Raw genomic sequence first — 24,231 nt, 5'->3', positions numbered from 1 at the left:
GTACAGGTTAAATTGTAAGAAAAACGAGGGTCCGTTATTGAAAATAGACCTGGCAAAATCGACCCGCTGGCAAGGGTCGACCCAACCCACCCGCAAATTTGCAGCTACGGGTTGACATTTGAGTGACCCGTCAAAATTAACCCACAGGGGTTGGGTCGGCTGAACCCGCGGGTACCCCAATTTCCTCATTTTTTTCTTATTCTTTTTTTTTTTTTTGGGTTTCAGTGGCGTGGCTGGAATAGTGGAATTAAATTGAATACGGTACACCCCACACCATAGGATGATCCAGGCCGTCCATTTGATGGGCCACACGTAAATAAGTTGTGCCCAAAAAATCACTTCCATAGGATGATTCTAACCCTCCGATCTAAAGACGGTCTCACATTATGTAAACTTCAATAGATAGGACGGTTGGGATCATTCTATGGAAATGATTTTTGGGCACAACCTATTTACGTTGTGGCCCATCTAATGGACGGTTTGGATCATCCTATGGTGTGGGCTGCACCGGGGGTGAATTTATCACCGCAAAAAAAAAAATACTCTTTGGCCAAAAAATTGCGGGTTACCCCGGGTTGACCCAACCCACCCGCAATGGGTGCGGGTCACCTAAGTGCTGACATGTAGGGATGCGGGTCATTTTTTACCCAACCCGTTTGACCCGCACCTGCATGACCCGCGGGTAACCCAACCCAACCCTCGAAAGAATGAAAAGGGAAAGAGATGACATGGTTGACACAAAGGATGCGCCTTGGATTACCGGAATCAGGAATCGGTATCAGCATCATATTCCATTCCTATTCCGATTTTAGTGTTTGGGTAAGCACTGTAAGTCTGTAATTATCAAGGGGTCATGATTTCGCCATCTCACCGGAGTCTTCTTATTATCAAGTGCTGTGTTACTTCCTCATAGGTTCTATCTATAGAGAATAAGATCCTCTAATACTTCATGTTTTGAATGGTAACTGTGAATGAACAGTTAAGGTGCTCATTCAAGTCAATTTAACCATACCAAACATGCGCACACAATGGACGACCTTTCTCAGAGCCTCACATGAGTCAGTTTAGGCAGTGGCATCCAATCAAACATTGCATAAGTAGGCTGTTAGAATTAAAAAATGCCTCCATCAGCATTGGCATTCAGCCATGAAAGATCTTCACATGACCTGATTTACACAATATGGCCAAATGACATGGCCTGATTTGCAAATTAGCAAACTAGAAGATAACTTTTTTGCAAAATAAGTCATAGTTGTAGACTTCTTTTCAAAACCCCTACAAAATTTCATACTTTTCCAGCATTCTACTAGCTGTTACGATTCAATCAAATGCAACATAACAACCAAACAACACTTTTCAAGTCCACTGGAGGACTATTTGCTTCACCACTAATTTTACTCGTCGAGCAGTACTCAATGGGGAACACAAGTTACACAACCAAACAGATGGAAAACCATACAAGTAATTGCTCAACTCATATTTCTTGGAAAAAAAAAAGATTTCATTCTCTTATATATAATAATAGATCTGTTAATAACAAGAGCAAGACCTAATACCAAATTCAAAAAAACTGCCACGTGTCAGATTATAGCTAAGCTGAAAAAGGATTCCACCCAACAAGAGCCAAAGAAAACGCCAAAGACAAAAGAGAGGAAACCTTTGTTTTTCTATCTTTTTTATTCCTTTCTTGTTGGCACATGGGACAAAGGAAAGGGTTCCAAGCAGCTGCTTTGTCACCAACAAAATTCCTTGCTAGAAAGGATTTTTTTTTTTGTTTGGTTTCCTGTTTGAGTCAGCATCCGTTCCCGACAGCCACGTCAGCATCAGATTCCGGCTTTGCCGATTTAAGCTCGGCTTGGATCGGCGGCTTGGGCTTCGGAGACAGCCTCTTTGCCTCATCGCACGTGTAGATGTACATTTTTCTCACCATATTGCAGAACTCACTGCACAAAGTTCACCATAGTGCAAATCTCAAAACACGGTTATGCTGATATCATTTTCCCAAAATAAAATTCCAGGGTCTACTAGGTTTGGAATTTAATCTGAAAAACATGGGAAAATCTTGATTTTTAGGGGGGCAACATGAAAAATGAATCTACCAACTGGTGGAAAACTGAAATCGAAGTGAGTCTTCATAGCGAAGTGCAACAAAAATCAGAGGCACCACTGTCTTTTTATGACGGGGTATCTCCCCACGCCATTTTAGGGCAGGACTAATCCCTATGGATGGGCACAATCACTCGTAAACCACACGCATCGGGTTTACTACAGGGGGTGCCTCTATTTCTTGTCACCCATCTTTCTTTCTTTTTGACTAAAATGAAAAGAAAATAAGAGGATGAGTGATAGGGAGTTTTACTGCCAGGGGTCATCTCCAACTTGCATCATGTCATCCTCATAATCGGTGTATACAACCTGCCATTTTCTAAAGGCCCCGCAGAGCTCGCCCTCAATGCTGAACATCTCCTCTAGCTTAGAGAGTAGCTCTTCATAGCAGTCAAACCTTGTTAGGTCCACTGCCCTTCCTACAGCCATCCCTTGCATCTGGACCTGAAATACATACAACAACATTCACTCTTAGCATTTCATCTCTAGATATTTGGTGGCTGCTCTCTTATGCAACAGCCGATCCACGAAATGCTCAGTTTCTCCCTAGCAAATACTTTTATTTTCTTTCCATGTCCGCAGCCAACGTTTGATAGCTACTCTTGTTTGATAATACAAAACCCTCTATTCTACATTTCTGTTGGCTTTTACAATACCTAACAAGTAGTCAAATGAAATGAAAAGCCTATGACAAACAAGGTCACTCAAATATCAGCTCCCCACAGATGCACAGATACCATATGCATGGGCATCAATATGTACACATATATTATTTGGTAAGTATTATAATAAATTTAGTTGGGATTTGCTAAGCTCCATCGCAAAAGGCTTTTCGCGGCTGGTCTGTCGCAATTCAGACCGGCCACCTCGTGAATGGAGCGTGAATGGAGACAAAAGCTGTTGTCTCCATTCATGAGGTTGCTGGTCTGAATTTCGACAGACCAGCCGCGAAAAGCCTTTTGCGATGGAGCCTAGCAAATCCCAATTTAGTTATTTTGTTTCCTTGTCCTGAATAATATACTTGTCGAGTCTTCAGATAGCAAAAATCAACATCACATAAATAGCTAGATCATGTGCATGGGCATCCATGATTACACAGATATTATTTTTTAAACGGCTATTACAAAGATATTATTTGATATATCTCATAATAAATTGTGATGTTTCATGTCCTCATCTCTACTTAATAATATATCGGTGTAGACAAGCAAACAAGCTTTCAGGGGGCTCCATGCTCGACGCAAGTATTTTCATGGTGTCCCACATGATCATGTCTAACTAGATAGATTTTACCTTCATGGCCAAAACGCATTAGTAAGGACATGGAACTCTTAAAGGTTTTAGTGACAGTCAATATCTATCCACATAACAAGGCACTAGATTTTTTAATTGCATTTTTTCCCTATGCTTTTAGGCTTGGTATCTCTTATTTCAATACGATAAATGACCAGCATGAGGCACTGCTGGTAGGCAAACATTTGCCGGTGGATTATATCACTCTTTCCTATGGATCAGAGGATCAGAGGATGATAAATTCTAACCGATAGCCCACTTTCTGTGTATAAATAAACCTCCATGCCAGATCTTTCATCTTTAGATACTTGTATAGATTGTTAATATCATTGTGTAGAGATGATGAGGAAGCTGTGTCCTACGCCAAAAAAATCCCATTCTACATTTAACACCATAAAATTGCAATACTCCTACTTATAGAGCTTCAAACAAAAGTACGGAATTTGAAATGGGATGGAGTAATCGAGTTACCTTAGTACAGCTCCGAGTTTGCCGACTTTGCATCTCTTGGGGCGACCTCAGACACGATTTCTCAGGTTCACTGCTGACTGCAGGAAGATCACAGCGATTGGTATTTGACGGCTGAGATTGCCGGTCAGAATCCACATCCAGCAATGGAATTGGAGGATCTTCCCCAACTCCACCAGTAATAGTTGCTAACGCCATGTTTTCTTCCAAAGCAGAGTTGTCAACTAGCTCGATCCCAAATAACCGGTACCCACCAACTGTTTCTTGACGCTTTTCACCAGGTTCTCTATTGATGCCTCCACTAAAAGCCCCTGTTGGAGCCTCTGCTTGGTTAGACCAACAAATTTGATTGCTGGACACTGAAGCTGGTGAATTGTTCTTATTGAACGTGAAGGGCCCCACTTTTGACACTGGGGAGAAAAGAGTGGAGTTGGGTGATGGATACATTTCTTGTCCTCGTGGTATCCCAGAATATGAGAAAGGTGAGGCAGTTCTATCTGGGGATTTCCACCGGCCTAAATTGAGAAAAGAGAAAAAAAGAGGGTGAGGCTCGTGATGAGAATATCCTTGGAAGATGAGGCCAAAACATGCCTATTCTAAAGCACATATCTCATGGGTTTTTGGAAACAAGAATTAAAATCAGTCTCAGAGCAGATATCTCATGTCAGATGCTCGTCAATTTTTAGTTGAAAATATATAACGTATAATAAAATCTGAAAAGAAAATGAAGGATACCTCGTGCAAAAATTTAATGGACAAGTAACAGAAATGGCTAATAGTCTATAAGATTCTATGAAAATATTTTATGCACCATGTCGTGACCTTTTCAGACCTAGCAATAAACAGTCTTCAATCGTATTGCCAAGGCCAAGAAGAGATGTTTCACCCGAGAAAATGATTTGAACCAGGTCTCCTTATACATTTTCTCTATAGTGAAGAGCAAATACAGAAGTTTGGATATACAAATTTGAATTAAAATTTTGAAGTTTTCAAGACTTTTGACATGTTTGAATCTTTATACCAACTTTACAAACAGCTGAAGGGGAATTATCTAACCGTGACCTCAAAAGAAAAGCACATCATACCAAATACTGGTGGAAGATCCGGTGTTGACGGTAAAATCAGCGGCCGTGCCCGTTTGTTCTTCGGTGCAGGTTGGGATATTGAAGGAGTAGTTGCCACGAGAGGCTCCAATTCCCATGGTGAAACTCTTTCCGGACGTTGAATCAATGAAGGTTCATCCCATTGAACCTGCAAATAAATCCATGGTCCGTTACTATTAAATGTACAACAAGTCAACAACTAGTGAAATAGAAAGCATGCCAAGAACTATAGAAGAGACCATTGTCAACACGAAGGTTCAACAACATGAGTCACAGTTAAGACTCAAAATGGATCCAAGTCAATTCATCACAACCAAATCTTTCCTCGGTTTGAGTTGGCCATTCCAAGAAAGTATTGTAGTAATTATTCCTTGCATCCTTCAGCCCTCTAGTCCTCCGAGGATCAAGTTTTCAGAAAATTTTTAAGCATTTGGCTGAAACATGTCAAGACTCAAGACCCTGTTGTAGCGCCAAATTCAACTAACACGCCCTGGCCAAGGTTTTATATAGAGGCTAAAAGAGGCTAACCTTCAAGGATCTCCATTCAGAATCTTCCCAATGTGGGGATGGAGAATCTCCGACAACTATGATAGTACCGCTGAACCTGTAGATCAAAAACAGAGAGAGCTACGGTCTATAAGTGTTGTCTAAGTCCTTCACAAGGTCATAACTGTAAGCTGCAACATGATATACCTTCTTTCAGGAGCTTCCTCGCCTTCAAATCTCATCTTAAACCTCATCCCGACAGATAGTTTGTGGTTCCGGGCTTCAAGATAATTGTTCACACTTACAATAAACTCAGATGGACTTGTTCTGAAACAAAGAACATTGCTTCAGAATTATATTCCTTTCCTTACTATTACTAAAAAACCATAGCTCTGTTTGGTTGCCCAAAGGTGGCTGGGAGAGCAGTGGAATAACAAGTGAAAAGGGAGTAGACAAGCATGGAAGATGTGTAGAAGAGTAGTGGAAGAGTGGTAAGTGGTGTTTGGTTGAATGACAATCCTCTAGAAGAGTAGTGGAAGATGTAGGGGTGTCATTACCAATATAGTGTAGTAGAGGGAGATAGGGAAGAGAGAGAAAGAGAAAGAGAAAAATACTAGACCTTTTCTACTCTTCTTCCACCCAAATTTCACCATTTTTGTGAAATTTGGCTGGAAGATGAGGGAAGGGAACATTAGCGCCATGTAGAAAAAAAGGCAATCATGATGGCCCAAATAGGTCTGGAAGTCAAATGGAGTTTCAATGCAAATTTACCAATCAAACAGCATCTGGCATTTCAAATTTCACAAATCTCCCAGCCTTCTTCCATGTTTTGGGCAACCAAACAGAGCAATAAGGAAGATTATGTCATCAACTACAAACTCAGGCTCGCTCAAAGAAACTTATTTTTTTAACATAGTTGGAAAAGCTTTCACTCACTTGCTCAAGTCAAAGTAAGAGACCAAATATCAAATTAAATTGGACCAAAAAACTTTGAACATTGATTAAAACCCCTAAGACTTGTTCAGAGAAGCCCGGGACCTTGCTTAGCAAGACGATAAAAGCAATACTAAATTACATAGAAAAGTGGGCATTTTGGAAGATATAATGAAAACTAATAGATAATCAAATAAGACTGAGAAGAATACCAAACCTAGGCTTGTAGAAAACAGAAAAGAGGGTTCCAGTTGATATGGCATGGGACGCAGTAGCAAGGACCCCAAGATGCATGCTGTGACTGGATATAACTGATGAGGGCATATTGCTCAGTTGTCTCATTAGCCGCCTTACACCAACTCGCAACTCTCCATTTTCACCTCTGTCATAGTTTGTACTTCACCAAGTTATAAATAAGCAGAAAAAGAAGTCATCAAATCAATCAAATGCATGATATTGACTTGCCTTAGGAAGATAAAAGCATCACCAGCTACCAGTCTCTTGGAACTAACAAAGACACTCCAACCAGTAGTCAGCAGGTGGCGCCGAGGTTGGCCTGCATGTAAAATTTTGCTTTCTGTTTAGCTATGTCACAAATATCATTCTCGGGAATTTCTCGGCAAGGGAAAATCTCAGGATATATTAAAGTTATTTATTTTTTCAGGTTTATATCGGGAAAAAACGATAAAATAAAATTATTTAAAATATATATATATATAATTAAGAAAAAAGATAAAATCGAAATATCGGGATAATATCATGATATTATTGCAATATTTAATGATGAAAATGAAAATATCGCTATATTTTTTAAATCACAGAATTATTTCGGGATTTTCTCATTTTATCAAAATGTCGTGATAAAAACACGATATTTGGAAAATATCGGAGATATTTGTGACATAGGTGTTTAGCAGCAAGAATACTGAACAGGTTAATCAGAGGACGTGTTTTCCCTGCTCAAGAAGTTTAAAAATTACAACCTAAGGGACAAGACCATCTAGCTTACACAACTTTCAAGCCTCCGTGGTCTCCGACCATGACTGTATAGAATTCTGTTAATTCACATACCCTGAAATTCTTAAGCTTATTTTCAAAGAAATTTGATGGTTGAAGTGAAAATGCAGGAGACAGCTAAGAACCCACTTCATGGTGCATTGAAGACAAAGGTACATGTTTAGGTTATGATTATGCTACATTGCGACAGTAGGTGCTGCTAGAAACATTCATTTACAAAGAGCAAACTCTGCCAGAAGAAGTTTTACCTCGAAAAATGTGACGGAAATGCCATTCATTCCCGTGCAAATCCATGGAAACCAATTCCTGCCAAGGTGGATGTTGAGACATATCCTGCACAGAAAAGACGATCAGGAAAAGGGATATGCGAAAAAGAAAAATGAACTTCACAGACTTGAATCTTTAGAAAGATGTCAATTCAATTTAAATCTCACCAATGGGGGCAGACATTGATCAGCATGCCTCCTGAGAACAGAGAATCCTCCATGAGTACTTGTGTCGGAAGCAGTGAGTGTCTTGCAAAATGAATGAACAGTGCACTGTTGAGGTTCTGGGAGCGGGGGATCTGGGCTGGTAATTTCACCTTGCTAAACAATGTACATCATGGAAGACCATTTAGAAAACATAGAGGTGAATAACCATCATAGATGTACGAAATATGGATTCTGCTACTTTTAATACTTCAAAACTCATGGACCAAATTTAATAACACAGATAAAGACAACTTCGCCCCTTAGAATTTTAAAGAGGACATCTTCCATGCCATATACTATGTTGCTGATAATTTGTTGGGATCATATGGACATTTTTAATAATAACAGTATCATTTCGATAATTTCATGAAAGGACATGGGTGCTTCCATCTCATTTCGATAATTTGTTGGGATCATATGGACACATTTGTCAAGATTGAAGATTGATCTATGTAAAGTCCATGGGCACATGGATAGCTACATATCTTATAACTAGATAATCCGGAGCATGTATATAGTACCAGGACAAAAACACAACCGAAATACAAGTCGTGGCAACAAGGCATCTTGTCTGTAAAATGAGAAAGTAGCCTTGTTAACTAGGTTCAAAAATATATTGCTAAAAATGTTTAAAAAGATAATCTTAAAATCAAAGGGAAACTCACATCTGGTTCAGGTACTAGAGTAATCTGTGCATAAACTTCATCAGTTTCTGATTCAGCCTACACTTCAAAAATAATAAGTAAATTAGGAAAAAGAAGAACATGGTATCATTACTGGCACCATATTAAACAAACAGTCAAATATGAAAAAGCACAATTCACTGATGTGAACAATAGAAAGAGATTGTGCAAAATTTACCCGAAGTAGAACATGCACAACCTTGCAGAGGATTTTAGATGGAAGATTAAACAAGGGCATCTGCTGGTCCAGTCCCTGCTGAGTAGATGCCTCTAACTACAAAGAAAGAAGAAAATGGAAATGGAATCACAAAAACAAACAAAGAATTTCAGTTCAATGGTTAAAATTCAAAAAGAAAAAATCAGTTTAATAGTTCTACTAGATCCCATAATATTCTTAAGCATGGAGTTTCATCAGTAACCAAAAAACCAGAGAAATTAGAAAACAATTTGATCCTGCAATTTTCACGAGATCCACAGCCCCCGTTTATTAAAAGAAGAAGAAAGAAAAACAGAAAATGAGTGACAGAATACCATTAACAAATGAGAAAACAAAGCTACTATACCTGTTCTATGTGGCCTTGCGGAAAATAATAAACCCGCTCTCCTTCACGAGGCACAGTAACCAAAGGCCCAGCACAGGCATGCCAGAGCTCCTTATACAAAACATCTCCAGAGGATCCTATAAAAACAGACACAATGTAAACATGGATCAAAACTAAAGGAAGAAAATAATAATAATAATAATAAATATACTTAAAAGCATAAGGACAACATGTCCCAGAAAATTTTTGGTGTTGGGCACCACAGCCTTTAGGTGCAAAGCCCATTCCCAGTTAGCAAGTCTAGAGGTCAGGTCCCCAGCTCATCTCAACCAAGCAAAACAAAAAACATAAAGCAGAAGCTAATTTAAGGGGTTGAGTGTTCTATCGACATACCTAGTTCTCACCCACTAGATTTCCTCGAAATGCCAGAGAAAATATAAACGGGAAAATACAGTTAAAATGCAAAGAACAGCCCATGAGGATTGCACAAGTATGCAGCTTCAGTAAAACAAGATTAACATAAAGGGGAACAAAACAAGTGCTGTCTAAGACAATGTCCATAAAATATATGTGATATATCAAAGAAAAAATACAAGCAAAGAGAAAGTTTACAGAATAAAAAAATCTTCACCATGAGAAATAAAACGTATGATCGGAACAGAGCCCAGAAAAGGGTCGATTCAGAGTCCAAGATTCGTAGAACTCCTGGTGTAAAAAAAACTAAGATTCAAAAGAAAAGGGAATAGCCCAAAAATGAGAGAGATAGTGGTGTTTTGAAGCAACCACAAAACAATCAACAGAAAAGAGAAAACAGATACAAATAGTTTTACACAATACACAGAGAAAATAATGAAGAAGAAAGAATCAACCAAACACTACTCTTTCGTGTCCCAAAGTAAAAGTATGCATATACATGTCCCTATATTAGGGTATGCACTCTGATAACTTTAAATTTACATAGGGGAAAAACAAATGAAAGAAAGATAACAAAGATAAAGCCTAACCTGAGGAGGAAAGTCCTCCAGAGGGATGATTTGAAGCCACATGGGCCATGAAGACCACGAATCCTCAAAGTTTTGATCTAAATCAGCTTTTGCATCTAAGAAACTTGCTCCATCTTTATAAAAGTAGACAATGAAAATGAAAAGCCCAAAAACTACCCCATTTCCACTGTTTAGAGACTTTCCCAGCAGAAAATTAAAAGCCCTTGTAATAATTAATCCAAAGATAGAATATCTTTTCAGTTTCATCAACCCAATCAGTTTTGATACTCAGAACTTCGCATTACTCCTTGTAATTACGCCAAATGAGCCTTAAAACCCGCCCGTACAGACCCTAGAACAGCAGGAGCCTCGATCCTACCAAAGGGAAGAAAATCCCTAAAAATGGTATCTGTAAGAGCTTAAATACGGCTGTAAGATCTTTCAGCTCAGGTACCTCTGAAACGTCTTAAAGCTGGAATAACTCCAATGTACAGAAAATTGATAGAAACCTTTCTCTGAGCCTGTGAAACGGAAAAGGCTGATTATATCTGTAACAGCAACGGAAATAAAACCTGTTTCCCAGAGCTTGAAAATGGGAAAAGTATCTGCGGATTTTAAAAGAGGGAAAAATTGCCAATGGGGTACATCAAAATACAAGAATTGCCAACGGGGGACACAGTTTTGAAAAATTGTTAGAAATGGGGGTTATCAAGTCTCTAAAAGGGGATTATCAACCCTCTAAATGGGGTTATCAAACTGTCAAAAGGGCTTAACAATTTTTCAAAAGTGTGTCCCCCGTTGGCAATTCTCGTATTTTGATGTCCCCCATTGGCAATATTTTCCCTTAACATACAGAGTGAGTCAGAGGGGAAAAATTAGCAATGCATTGAGAGGGAAATGTGGGAAAAGGCTAGATTTTTAACGCTTTCTCGTATGGTTTAGCTCAACAGGGAAAATTTTCCGGATTAACAAAGCCGGGAACAAGAAAAATTCCCCCTTTTTGAGAAAAGAAAAAAAAAAAAGAGAAGCAAGTTCTCTGAAAATGAAAGGAAAGTTTACACAGCGGAAATATGTAGGAAAAATTATGAGTCAAAAAAATATAAATATGCCTCGGAAAAAGGGGAAAATTCCTCCGGATCTAACTAAGAAGGGCTTGCGGGAAGAAAAATCTACGGAAATTTGAAAAACTATCTACCTGTACGGATACGGACAGACTGAAAATACGCCTCCGATTCGATCTAGCTGTGGAAAATATTCGATTCAAGGGTTTCTAAGCTACAGAGTGTTGGACAAAAAACTGCAAGTCTTTTCTCTCATCGGAACCTCTTTGGAATACTTTGAATCTTCAAGGATAAGCTAGTTATATATCGGACCTGAGAAAACCCTAAAAAAAATCACACGTGCCCTATCATCAAAATGCTCGATCATCAGCGTCCTCTTCCCAATTTCTCTCAACAGAACCCTAAATCATGCCGAAAAACCACAAATTCCTTCATTATAATATACTAGGATGCCGCCCCTCTACTGAGAGATACAGACAGAGATGTTTCAGTGGGAGTAAAAACAGATGTTCGATGTTTAAGGGGGTGGGGGGCTGCCTCAACAAAACCAACAAGGCCCGGCAAGATCGCTTTCTATGCCTCTTTTTTCAACTTCCACGGACACCCACCTTGATAAAAGTAATCAATGTGCACACCCCCTCCACTTACTATTAACACCCCTCCCAAGGGCGCCTTCAAATGGCTACAAGTTTCCCCTCCACGCACAATGGAAAACTCATTCCTCCTAAATACCCAAGAATCCCTTTGGCTCCATTCACTTCTTTTCCCCGGAAAGGAAAAGAAAGGATTTCGTTTTCCTTTACTTTTCAAGTGACGTGGCAGAAGGAAAAAGAATCCAGGAAAACTATCCAGGGAAAATGTTTTATTTTCCTTGGAAAGCCTCTTTCCGATATATTTAATCGGAAACCAAATCTCGATTAACAGGAAAAAAGTCAATTTCCACGTCATTTTCAGCTTTTAAATAAGAAATTTCACATCTGATAATATTTTTCCCTGGAAAAAAAGTGAACATAGAAATTCTGTCTTGTTAGGAAAAAAAAAACTGTTTCCGGGAAAAACAGCACTTGGGAAAAGAAGTGAACAGAGCCTTTGTTTTTCCGTCGCTTTTTCCTTTTTTATCCCAAAAATAGATAAGCAATCCATCGCTCTTTCCCATTTTTTTTTATCTTTTCTGTTTTTCCTACACCTTTGTTTTGGTAGGTATGAACGTAAAAGCTGGGACCTTTATTCGTTGAACCGAGTAGAAAGCTTCCAATCCGGGAGATTATTTGTAGGTCATGGCTGGATCTGGCGAGGGAGAAAAACATGGACAGTTGCGATCATCCAATTAGGTGGGCCCCATATGTACTTTTAATACAATGGGATATTGAATGAAATAGCGCTAGTTTTTTTTAATTAAGTTGGACCCACGATTTTCGAGTTTATCCCATCCATTCGAAAATCAACAAGTCGTCAGGTCTAAGAAAAGTTCAATATGGTGATTTGACTAAGATACCCTTGAGACATTTCTCATAAACTATAATTCAATAAAATTACTACTAAAAAAATCAATAAAAATGGGTATTTTATATGATGTGTAGCCGTATAAACCCATATTTTCAAAAAATACAGTATGGCCCAAACCGTATCATGATCCAAACTGTCCATTTGTTGGGCTACAATATATATTGGGGGGGCCCAAAAATCATGTCCGTAGCATGATGCTATGCCAAAAATGATTTTTTATTTGGGGGGGGGGGGGGGGGGCATAATATAAACCCATTTTTTAAAAGAAGTATGATACTGGCCATACGGCCCACGCCATAGGATGATCCAAACCGTCCATTTGTTGGGCCAAAACTTAAATATGGGGTGCTCCAAAAATCATTTCCATAGGATGATCCTAATCCTAAAATGATTTTTGGGGCACTCCCTATTTACGTTGTGGCCCAACAAATGGATGGATTGGATCATCATATGATGTGGGCACCCGTATTTATGCTGTGGCCCCACAATCAGACGGTTTGGATCAACCTATGGTGTGGGCCGTACCATAAGTTTTAAAAAATACGGGTTCATACGGCCACACATAGTGTAAAATCACAATGAGAAACATAAAAGGAGCTCGATCAGCGGGCCCCATTGTTTCAGTGGGCTAGCGGGCACATTCTATTTACAATAAAGCCGCACCATATAATAATAATCTAATAAAGCGAGGATTGTCATTATCAAACAAAGGGGAAACGGATATTATTTATTTTCAGTAAAGGGCATTTAGGTAAACTCATCAAATTAACCTGAGTCACGACACAGTTAAATCCGTGGAGCACGGGATCCAACCAGGGTTAGCTTAACAGCAAGTCTCACGCTGAATTTTCATATAAAATGTTCCCGGCGTGAGCATTGAATGTGGGTAACGTGGGATTAGTGAACTCTCCCTCGGCTTCCGTGCTCAGGCTTGACGGCGACTTAACGGTAGCTGTAAAGTACGGGGAATAGATTTATTACCTGTCTGGCTTGCAGCAGGCAGAGAGGCTGACCAGTGATATGCCGGCAAGGAAAAAAGATCTCATTTTTCTCAATTTCTTTATTATACTCGTGACTATAATTTTCGTGATATCTACTACAATAAGCTGGAATGCAAAGAGGAGAGTTTTTTCCTTTTTTTTGAAAATCACGTGAGAATTACACGTCACATTTTTTGACTTTTTTGAACAAACACACCCATTCAACTCATATAATTTCGATCTTACCCCCTCATTACATAAATACCTCTTATGCCCTTGAAATTAGAGAATATTTTGATTTTGATTTTGGCTTTTTTTCCGTAATTGTCATATGTTGTTACATTTTCTTCGTATTTTTTTCGTAATTTTAAAACTTTCTAACCATTTCTAGGTAATTTTCCATTTATAACTTTATAACTTTAGCTTATTTGCTTTTTTTGCAATGATTACTTTTTTTTGTTTGCCAGCAACATTTGCCATGCACATCTTTTCACCAAGGATGTCCATATGCCGAGAAGTGGCATAGGAGAAGTTTGGTAGCAAATTCCTATAAAAAAAACATAAGAAAATTTTATCGACACTACTGTTTTCTTACGAGCGCACTATCACTTTATTAAAAGTATGGTATGGCACACATCATAAGATGATCCAAACCGTCCATTAGATGGGCCATAGTCTAAATAGGTTATGCTCCAAAAATCATTTCCATAGGATGATCCTAACCCTCCAATGGGTTGATCCTAACCCTCTACAATTTAATTAGTTCTTGATGTCTCATAATACGGACTCACTAATTTTGGAAAGTGCACATAAAAACAGTACGGAGAGTGTACATAAAAACTATTGTGTTCTTAACTGTATGCTACAAAAGTATATGCAACATCACTTGCATTTGTCTTTCACAGCTTCACCACTCCGTTGCAAAGAATGAACTGTGAAGACTAACTATCAAGTATTCCATCTTAGATAGACTTATTGTATACACTCCATTTTGTCTGGGCCCGCTAGATTGAATGATCAAAAGCTGGATCTTTCTTGGTAAAATTCAAATTTTTTTCTTTCTATTTTAAGTTTTATATTCTTTTTGGAACTTATTTATTATGGAGAATTATTGTCAAAATGCTACTGATATTATGGTTCACTTCCACTTACAGTGGTCAATCCATTTTACGATGATTTCTTTCACAACCCTATTCTTAAGGGATATTAAAACTATATTTTGGTCAATGGTCTTATAACCATTCCTAAACTCACGTTATTTAGTTTTGTTTGCTGATTCTTCATAAGGGGTTGTCTTTTTCTACAGTAGTTTTGGGCCTCAGAACATGGGATTAATGTATGTTATGAAAATTTTGTTAGATAATGCCAGCTGTTTTTATAGGCTCAAAACTACTCCAGTCACACATTTCATTACTCTCTTTTGACGGATACGGGCAATACATTAACTTTTTAGAATGTTGTTCGATTTTTTTTCTTCCTATTTCTTTATTTTAATTTTTTCCCTATTATTCTCTTTTTTCATTTTGCTTTGTTGTTTTGACTATTGCCTCAAAACTACACCAGTCACACATTTCATTATTCTCTTTTGACTCATCCGGGTAATACATCCACTTTTTAGTATTGTTTTCTAATTTTCTTTTCTCTTCCTATTTCATTTTTTTCCCAATTGTCCTCTTTTTTTCGTTTTCGCTTCTTTGAGTTCATTTGACTATTGCCTTCTTATTTGTATTTCTGTTCTTTTTATATTTTTTCATCAATTACTTTTTCTTTCTCAGCCCATGCAATAAGGTGAGACAAGCTGTATTCCCATTAGAAAATCTGTATTCCCATTATTTACCTCATTTTTTTTCCGAATAATTTACTATTCTTTGTCGTGCCGTGCATCGCACGGCGGGTCTTTGCTAGTTATATATTATAGAGTCATCACGTTTGAGTAAAATTTGCAACTCTGGTCAAAATGCCCACGGTAGATTCATGGTAGATTTTAGATGACTAATTTAAAAAGACCAAAATATCGTATACGTGAAAAAGCTAAAAAAATTCCTTCTAAAAAGACCAAAATACCAATGACGAGTTTTCATATGACATTTTTAACATCTGTTTGGCAAAGATTCCAGCCATGTATGTTAGTTAATGCCCAACCAAGTCTCATTATGGTAGTTTAGATTATTGTGATGAAATTCTAGTCATAGTTGAATCCATGTTGATGGTTGTAGCCCATTGCTACTGACTTCACATTGTTCTTATCTAAAGTACCATCTAGCTTCTGTTTTAGCTTGTAACCTCATTTGCAACCCACTACATGTTTATCAGACGGTCTGACTATAACATCTCACATGTCATTTCTGTTGAACTCTCCCCATAGATTCAATCCACTTATCACTAGGTAATGCCTCTGCAAACAGAGAAGGTTTTACTAACTCGACCAACTGAGCAGCTAAAGCATGTTTATGTTTATTCTAACGAGCATAATACTTATTATACAGTTCCAGGATATCTCCCCATGTACGATCACTAACAAAAATGACAATTGAATTTCACTTGTAGCTGAGTTGGTGGCATTGTTTTTGCTATGGCGGACCCCACCTTAATCTTACAAACTTTGATAGGGTGATCACAAAAAATAGACTCATCAAAGGGCACAAGTTGTGAGGTTAGAATCTTATGAGAAGAGAAAGTAGCCCTAGCATCCTTGTGTTGTCATTACTCATTACATTGTCACAATAAAGAGAGAAAGAGAAAACAAAGAAGAAATAAAATGCACCAAAGAACACGGCCCCTTTCTTCTTACTCCCTCCAAAATCAATGTTACCTGATCTCCTCACATGCTAGAATGTAATCGGAAAACCTGTCACTCGATCCTGTATCTCATCGATAATATGTGCCAATCCCCACAAGAGAGGGTGGTTCCCATCCAATTAACTGATAAAATTGAGGGAATCTCCCTCAACGATCAAATTGCCTAGGCCTCTGCTCTTAGTGATCCTAATGACCTTAAAAATAGCCCTCGCTTTAGCTTCATTGGAATTTGTGATCCTGTGGACCCCAATCCCGGAGAGAGGTGGGGGACGAGCCTCCAGCGGTCTCTTTGGATCATCCACATGAAAGAGAGCTCTACCAAGGAACTCTCAATACGGTGCCACCCTCATAGCATATGTAAAAATGATATTCCCACACCCTGGATATTCTCATGCTTTGATGTGGTAGGTTTAACGGTAGAGCCATATATATGGTGGGCCCCACAACTTTACACGTCATGTTTTTGTTTCATGTGATGAGTTACGACATGGATGCGTTTTCCTTTTCTTTACCTATCCCTGGAGCATGCATGCTTTAGGTAAATCGTCCTCTCGAGGATTCTTGTTCTCATTTCACATGATTTCTGCCCAAATTTTTTTGAAAATAATAAAAATGGCATAAGAGATCAAGTTCGCTCGGACGAGTGATGTGCTGTGAGGGCACTATATTTTAGAGAGCCGCACTGGAGCTCTTCATATTGTGGGAGATCGAGAGGCCCCTTCGTGCAGCCTCGAGATTGCGGGTCCACAACTATTATACGTAAAAATGATATTTCCACACCCTAGATATTTTGATCTTTTCAACGAGTTAACAAAAATATTCCCACACCCTTGATATTTTGGTATTTTCAACGAGTCAACAAAAATCTAACATGGGTATTTTGGTCAAAAATTGATGGCATGACTTGATTTGCAAAATTTGCTCAAACATGATGTCTCTATATGCAAATTCTCAAAATAAAATACTCATTTTGCAAATAAAGCGAAGAACAATACTTCTTTTGCAAAATGCCTTTTTCTGTAGTATTATGATAGAAATATTTGTAATTCTGAAACCATTCAGGATTTGAGAGTGGCTTCTGGGTCCATAAAATATGAAATTTTAAATGCAGAACGGAGCTGGCAGGTGGAAATTAGTAGATTGGGTAGGAATTTTTATGGAAATAATGCTTATTATACTGTATGGAACTTTCACGGGCATGTTTTTATATGTCAGTTTTTGTCACTTGTACTTTGTCCAGGGCAAGGGCTTAAAGGATTAGCAGATGCAGCTGAAAATTGTCATGTCATTCTTGCTGAAAATCAGAAGTTGCATAATGAAGTTCAAGAATTAAAAGGTACTACGGTTTAGCATATCAATATCAGAGTATGAATTTATTTATGTTCCTTGGTTTTTAGTTGATCATTTTTTATGGAATTTCTTGGATAGAAAATATTCGAGTGTACTGTCGGATACGGCCATCCCTTCCAGGCCAAACTGGAAAACCGTCAACCTTAGATTATATTGGTGAGAATGGGGAATTGCATGATGTAAATCCCCTCAAACCCGGCAAAGATGGACCCCAAAAGTTTAAGTTTAACAAGGATTTTGGTCCTACTGCTTCTCAAGGTTTTCTTTTTTACACCTTTCCTTGATTTCTTTTATATTATGCAATTTATCCTTTTTTTCCTTCAGATATTACTATTCTTGTAGTTTAGTTTCATTACATATTTAGAAATCAAATTTGTAAAGTCAAAGATTAATCTGGTAGGTTCTCAATTGATTGTGTTTGTCTACTGCCTTGAATAGAATTTAGGTACTTTTAATTCTTCTTACTTAAGTCAAAGTCTGGACAAATTTCATGAGTTTGGTGTTCGATATTAATTGCATACTTACCCTTTTTAAAATTCTTGACAGGGGAGGTCTTTTTTTCCGCGCCCAGCCATTAATACGGTTTGTTCTTGATGGCTACAATGTATGTATAATTGCATACGGTCAAACGGGACCAGGAAAGACATATACAATGGTATCAACTTCTCCTTTCTTGCTTTCCATATTTCTGCTGATGCATTTATCATCATTCTGCTTGCTTGGCAGCAGTTCTTTAAGGTATCTATTTATGTCTTCAAATTTGTACCTTATGTATCCAAATTGTGTTTTTTTTACAGAGTGGTTCCAATAATCCATCAGAGGAGGATTGGGGGGACAACTACCGAGCTTTAAATGACCTTTTCCATACATGTGAGAGTAGGAGAAGCACCTTCATCTATGAAGTTGGTGCTCAAATGTTCGAAATCTATAATGAACAAGTGTGTGATCTAGTTCCACTTTATGGTTAACAAAAGAGATATCCTTCAATTCATTTCTTTTGCTTTTCAGAGGGAAAGTATTTTTAGATTTATTTAGATAATTGGGGATCTTTGACCTGTAAACCCTAAAGATTCGGAATACCCCTCAATCCAATGGACTTGGAGTTCCTCAAGCCATTATGCATCCCGTCAAATCAACCTCAGATGTGTTGAAATTGATGCAAACCGGACTAAAGAACCGGGTTGTGCGTGCCACTGCTCTAAATGAAAGAAGTAGCCGGTCCCACATGTTTAAGTTCTTGATCTTATCCTTAAATATGTGTATATTAGATGGATTTCAGATTTCCATATTTTTCACTAGAATTATATCAACAGTGTCCTCACTGTTCATGTCCGTGGTTCGGAGTTGGGGACTGGTGCTGCTCTCTATGGTTCTCTTCGTTTGGTGGATCTCGCTGGAAGTGAAAACGTCAGTCAATCCGAAGCAACTAGAGATAGATTTACGGAGGCAAACCATATTAACAAGTCACTTTTAGCACTTGGGAACGTCATCTCTGCTCTTGCAGAAAAGATTTCCCATTTACCATACCAAAACGCCAAATTAACTCAAATCCTTTAGAGTTCCCTAAGTATTTTTTCAAAAACCTTTAAAACTAGAAAAAGGTAATATTTGGCAGCCAATATAAATTGTTTTAAAGGTCTGCACTAGATTGCTTCGACTGTTAAATAAAATATTTTCTTTTAAACACTTTACATACTCCATTCAAACTCAGTGAATTTCCACATTCCTTTTTTTTTTGTCTGCAGGTGGTCAGGCAAAGGCCCTTATGTTTGTACATCTTAATCCACATGTGGAATCATACTCTGAGATTCTGAGTACCTTGAAGTTTGCTAAAAGAGTTCCCATCTACCCAAGACCCGACTGTTTATTTGAAGGTCATTTAAAAAAAAATTTATTTGAAGGTGCAGTTCAGATTTGCTCCAGGTTGTTTAATTTTATTTTTCTTTTAATCTTTTTTGACTTTTTTGAATGTGCGGACAGAGTCTACAGAAGCTATATTGAAGGTGGAAGAGAAGTTAAAGGAAGCTAAGCACATTCTAGAAGTTTCATTGCTGCAGAATAAACAACTCGAGGCATTCTTAGAATCAATAGTTGAAAGCTGGAAGAACAAAGAAAAAAGATACGAGAATTCCACAAGCTTCCAATTCCAAGCCTTGCAGGTATGTTATGCATAATCATCTTCTTTATTTTTTGGGGGGAGTATGAATTTATTTATGTTCCTTGGTTTTTAGTTGATCATTTTTATGGAATTTCTTTGATAGGAAATATTCGAGTGTACTGTCGGATACTGCCATCCCCTCCAGGCCAAACTGGAAAACCGTCAACCATAGATTATATTGGTGAGAATGGGGTATTGCATGATGTAAATCCCCTCAAATCCGGCAAAGATGGACCCCAGAAGTTTAAGTTTAACAAGGTTTTTGGTCCAACTGCTTCTCAAGGTTTTCTTTTTTACACCTTTCCTTGATTTCTTTTATATTATGCAATTTATCCTTTTTTCCCTTCACATATTACTATTCTCGTAGTTTAGTTTCATTACATATTTAGAAATCAGATTTGTAAAGTCAAAGATTAATCTGGTAGGTTCTCAATTGATTGTGTTTGTTTACTGCCTGGATTAGAATTTAGGTACTTTTTATTCTTCTTACTTAAGTCAAAGTCTGGACAAATTTTATGAGTTTGGTGTTCGATATTAATTGCATACTTACCCTTTTTAAAATTCTTGACAGGGGATGTCTTTTTAACGCGCCCAGCTATTAATACGGTATGTTCTTGATGGCTACAATATATGTATAATTGCATATGGTCAAACGGGATCAGGAAAGACGTATACAATGGTATCAACTTCTCCTTTCTTGCTTTCCATATTTCTGCTGATGCATTTATCATCATTCTGTTTGCTTGGCAGCAGTTCTTCAAGGTATCTATTTATGTCTTCAAATTTGTACCTTATGTATCCAAATTGTATTTTTTTTACAGAGTGGTCCCAATAATCCATCAGAGGAGGATTGGAGGGACAACTACCGAGCTTTAAATGACCTTTTCCATACATGTGAGAGTAGGAGAAGCACCTTCATCTATGAAGTTGGTGTTCAAATGGTCGAAATATATAATGAACAAGTGCGTGATCTAGTTCCGCTTGATGGTTAACAAAAGATATATCCTTCAATTCATTTCTTTTGCTTTTCAGAGGGGAAGTATTTTTAGATTTATTTAGATAATTGGGGATCTTTGACCTGCAAACCTTAAAGATTCGGAATACCCCTCAATCCAATGGACTTGGAGTTCCTCAAGCCACTATGCATCCCGTCAAATCAACCTCAGATGTGTTGAAATTGATGCAAACTGGACTAAAGAACCGGGTTGTGCGTGCAACTGCTGTAAATGAAAGAAGTAGCCGGTCCCACATATTTTAGTTCTTGATCTTATCCTTAAATATGTGAATATTAGATGGATTTCAGATTTCCATATTTTTCACTAGATTTATATCAACAGTGTCCTCACTGTTCATGTCCGTGGTTCGGAGTTGGGGACTGGTGCTGCTCTCTATGGTTCTTTTCGTTTGGTGGATCTCGCTGGAGGTGAAAATGTCAATCAATCCGTAGCAACTGGAGATAGGTTTACGGAGGCAAACCATATTAACAAGTCACTTTTAGCACTTGGGAACGTCATCTTTGCTCTTGCAGAAAAGAGTTCGCATTTACTATACCGAAACGCCAAATTAACTCAAGTCCTTCAGAGTTCCCTAGGTATTTTTCCGAAAACCTTTAAAACTAGAAAAAGGTAATATTTGGCAGCTATTATAAATTGTTTTAAAGGTCTGCTCTAGATTGCTTCTACTGTTAAATAAAATATTTTCTTTTAAACACTTTATATACTCCATTCAAACTCAGTGAATTTCCACATTCCTTTCTTTTGTCTGCAGGTGGTCAGGCAAAGACCCTTATGTTTGTACATCTTAATCCACATGTGGAATCATACTCTGAGAGTCTGAGTACCTTGAAGTTTGCTAAAAGAGTTCCCATGTACCCAAGACCCGACTGTTTATTTGAAGGTCATTTTAAAAAAATGTTTATTTGAACGTGCAGTTCAGATTTGCTCCAGGTTGTTTAATTTTTTTTCTTTTAATCTTTTTTTACTGTTTTGAAGGTGCAGACAGAGTCTACAGAAGCTATATTGAATGTGGAAGAGAAGTTAAAGGAAGCTGAGCGCCTTCTAGAAGTTTCATTGCTGCAGAGTAAAAAACTCGAGGCATTCTTAGAATCAATAGTTGAAAGATTTTGCAAACCTACAGGCCAAACTGGAAAACCGTCAACCATAGATTATATTGGTCAGAATGGGGAATTGCATGTTATCCCCTCAAACCCGGCAAAGATGCACCCCAGATGTTTAAGTTTAACAAGGTTTTTAGTCCAACTGCTTCTCAAGGTTTTCTTCTTTACACATTTCCTTGATTTCTTTTATATTATGCAATTTATCATTTTTTTCCTTCAGATATTACTATTCTTGTAGTTTAGTTTCATTTCATATTTAGAAATCAGATTTGTAAAGTCAAAAATTAATCTGGTAGGTTCTCATTTGATTGTGTTTGTTTACTGCCTGGATTAGAATTTAGGTACTTTTAATTCTTCTTACTTAAGTCAAAGTCTGGACAAATTTCATGAGTTTGGTGTTCGATATTAATTGCATACTTACCCTTTTTAAAATTCTTGACATGGGAGGTCTTTTTTTGCGCTTAGCCATTAATACGGTATGTTCTTGATGGCTACAATGTATGTATAATTGCATACGGTCAAACTGGATCAGGAAAGACGTATACAATGGTATCAACTTCTCCTTTCTTGCTTTCCATATTTCTGCTGATGCATTTATCATCATTCTGCTTGCTTGGCAGCTGTTTTTCAATGTATCTATTTATGTCTTCAAATTTGTACCTTAAGTATCCAAATTGTGTTTTTTTTTACAGAGTGGTCCCAATAATCCATCAGAGGAGGATTGGGGGGACAACTACCGAGCTTTAAATGACCTTTTCCATACATGTGAGAGCAGGAGAAGCACCTTCATCTATGAAGTTGGTGCTCAAATGGTCGAAATCTATAATGAACAATTGCGTGATCTAGTTCCGCTTGATGGTTAACAAAAGAGATATCCTTCAATTCATTTCTTTTGCTTTTCAGAGGAGAAGTATTTTCATATTTATGTAGACAATTGGGGATCTTTGACCTGCAAACCCTAAAGATTCGGAATACCCCTCAATCCAATGGACTTGGAGTTCCTCAAGCCATTATGCATCCCGTCAAATCAACCTCAGATGTGTTGAAATTGATGCAAACTGGACTAAAGAACCGGGTTGTGCGTGCCAGTGCTCTAAATGAAAGAAGTAGCCGGTCCCACATGTTTTAGTTCTTGATCTTATCCTTAAATATGTGTATATTAGATGGATTTCAGATTTTCATATTTTTCACTAGATTTATATCAACAGTGGGACACTGTTCATGTCCGTGGTTCGGAGTTGGGGACTGGTGCTGCTCTATATGGTTCTCTTCGTTTGGTGGATCTCGCTGGAAGTGAAAACGTCAATCAATCCGAAGCAACTGGAGATAGGTTTACAGAGGCAAACCATATCAACAAGTCACTTTTAGCACTTGGGAACGTCATCTCTGCTCTTGCAGAAAAGAGTTCCCATTTACCATACTGAAACGCCAAATTAACTCAAGTCCTTCAGAGTTCCCTAAGTATTTTTCCGGAAACCTTTAAAACTAGAAAAAGGTAATATTTGGCAGCCAATATAAATTGTTTTGAAGGTCTGCTCTAGATTGCTTCGACTGTTAAATAAAATATTTTCTTTTAAACACTTTATATACTCCATTCAAACTCAGTGAATTTCCACATTCCTTTTTTTTTGTCTGTAGGTGGTCAGGCAAAGACCCTTATGTTTGCACATCTTAATCCACATGTGGAATCATACTCCGAGACTCTGAGAACCTTGAAGTTTGCTAAAAGAGTTCCCATTTACCTAAGACCCGACTGTTTATTTGAAGGTCATTTTAAAAAAATATTTATTTGAAGGTGCAGTTCAGATTTGCTTTAGGTTGTTTAATTTTTTTTTTCTTTTAATCTTTTTTGACTTTTTTGAAGGTGCGGACAGAGTCTAGAGAAGCTATATTGAAGGTGGAAGAGAAGTTAAAGGAAGCTGAGCGCCTTCTAGAAGTTTCATTGCTGATAAGAACTACAAAAGTGAAAATATAATATCATGGGAATAGTTCTCAAGCATATATGCCATTCCATACTAGTCTTGTTGCTTTTCCAATAATGCTCTAGCTAGTAAGATCAAGCAATACTATAGGTACGTATGCCAAAGTATGTTACCAAACTTCAAATTTTTAACAAGGTGAAGGGTTGTTGAGGACACACTGGTCACCTATAAGATGTTTTACATGGTAGCAAG

General features: G+C 37.8%; 1 protein-coding gene, 1 long non-coding RNA gene and 1 pseudogene across 5 annotated transcripts; 2 read left to right on the top strand and 1 right to left on the bottom strand.

Annotated features, from left to right (window-relative positions):
• Nucleotides 1–1,349: 1,349 nt before the first annotated feature.
• Nucleotides 1,350–11,704, bottom strand: LOC143889391 (auxin response factor 7-like). 4 transcript variants are annotated; one of them, XM_077393570.1, is made up of 15 exons: nt 11,283–11,704; nt 10,109–10,608; nt 9,126–9,241; nt 8,762–8,836; nt 8,545–8,601; nt 7,841–7,993; nt 7,655–7,739; nt 6,855–6,945; nt 6,607–6,771; nt 5,664–5,783; nt 5,499–5,574; nt 4,953–5,118; nt 3,871–4,382; nt 2,360–2,550; nt 1,350–1,943 (listed from the first exon to the last, which is right to left on the bottom strand). In XM_077393570.1, the coding sequence occupies exons 2-15, from the start codon at nt 10,155–10,157 to the stop codon at nt 1,793–1,795; spliced, it is 2,007 nt and encodes a 668-aa protein (XP_077249685.1). In that variant the 5' UTR covers nt 10,158–10,608; nt 11,283–11,704; the 3' UTR covers nt 1,350–1,792. The 4 variants fall into 4 exon arrangements, with proteins under 4 accessions (XP_077249685.1, XP_077249684.1, XP_077249686.1 ...); XM_077393569.1 differs by having other exon boundaries at nt 8,741–8,836; nt 11,283–11,703; XM_077393571.1 differs by lacking the exon at nt 10,109–10,608 and having other exon boundaries at nt 8,741–8,836; nt 11,283–11,700.
• A 5,600-nt stretch (nt 11,705–17,304) lies between these two features.
• On the top strand, nt 17,305–19,668 carry LOC143890557 (kinesin-like protein KIN-14C; annotated as a pseudogene).
• An 853-nt stretch (nt 19,669–20,521) lies between these two features.
• Nucleotides 20,522–21,834, top strand: LOC143889786 (uncharacterized). Its single transcript, XR_013254934.1, has 3 exons — nt 20,522–20,620; nt 20,763–21,532; nt 21,709–21,834. It is a non-coding gene; the product is annotated as an uncharacterized LOC143889786 (long non-coding RNA).
• Nucleotides 21,835–24,231: the final 2,397 nt, after the last annotated feature.

Source organism: Tasmannia lanceolata, unplaced genomic scaffold (genome assembly GCF_043159265.1).
Source record: "Tasmannia lanceolata isolate RefF3 unplaced genomic scaffold, GAP_Taslan_0.1 ptg000013l, whole genome shotgun sequence".
Lineage (NCBI taxonomy): Eukaryota > Viridiplantae > Streptophyta > Magnoliopsida > Canellales > Winteraceae > Tasmannia > Tasmannia lanceolata.
Note: the sequence above shows the minus strand (reverse complement) of the source record. Positions and strands in the feature narration are given on the sequence as shown.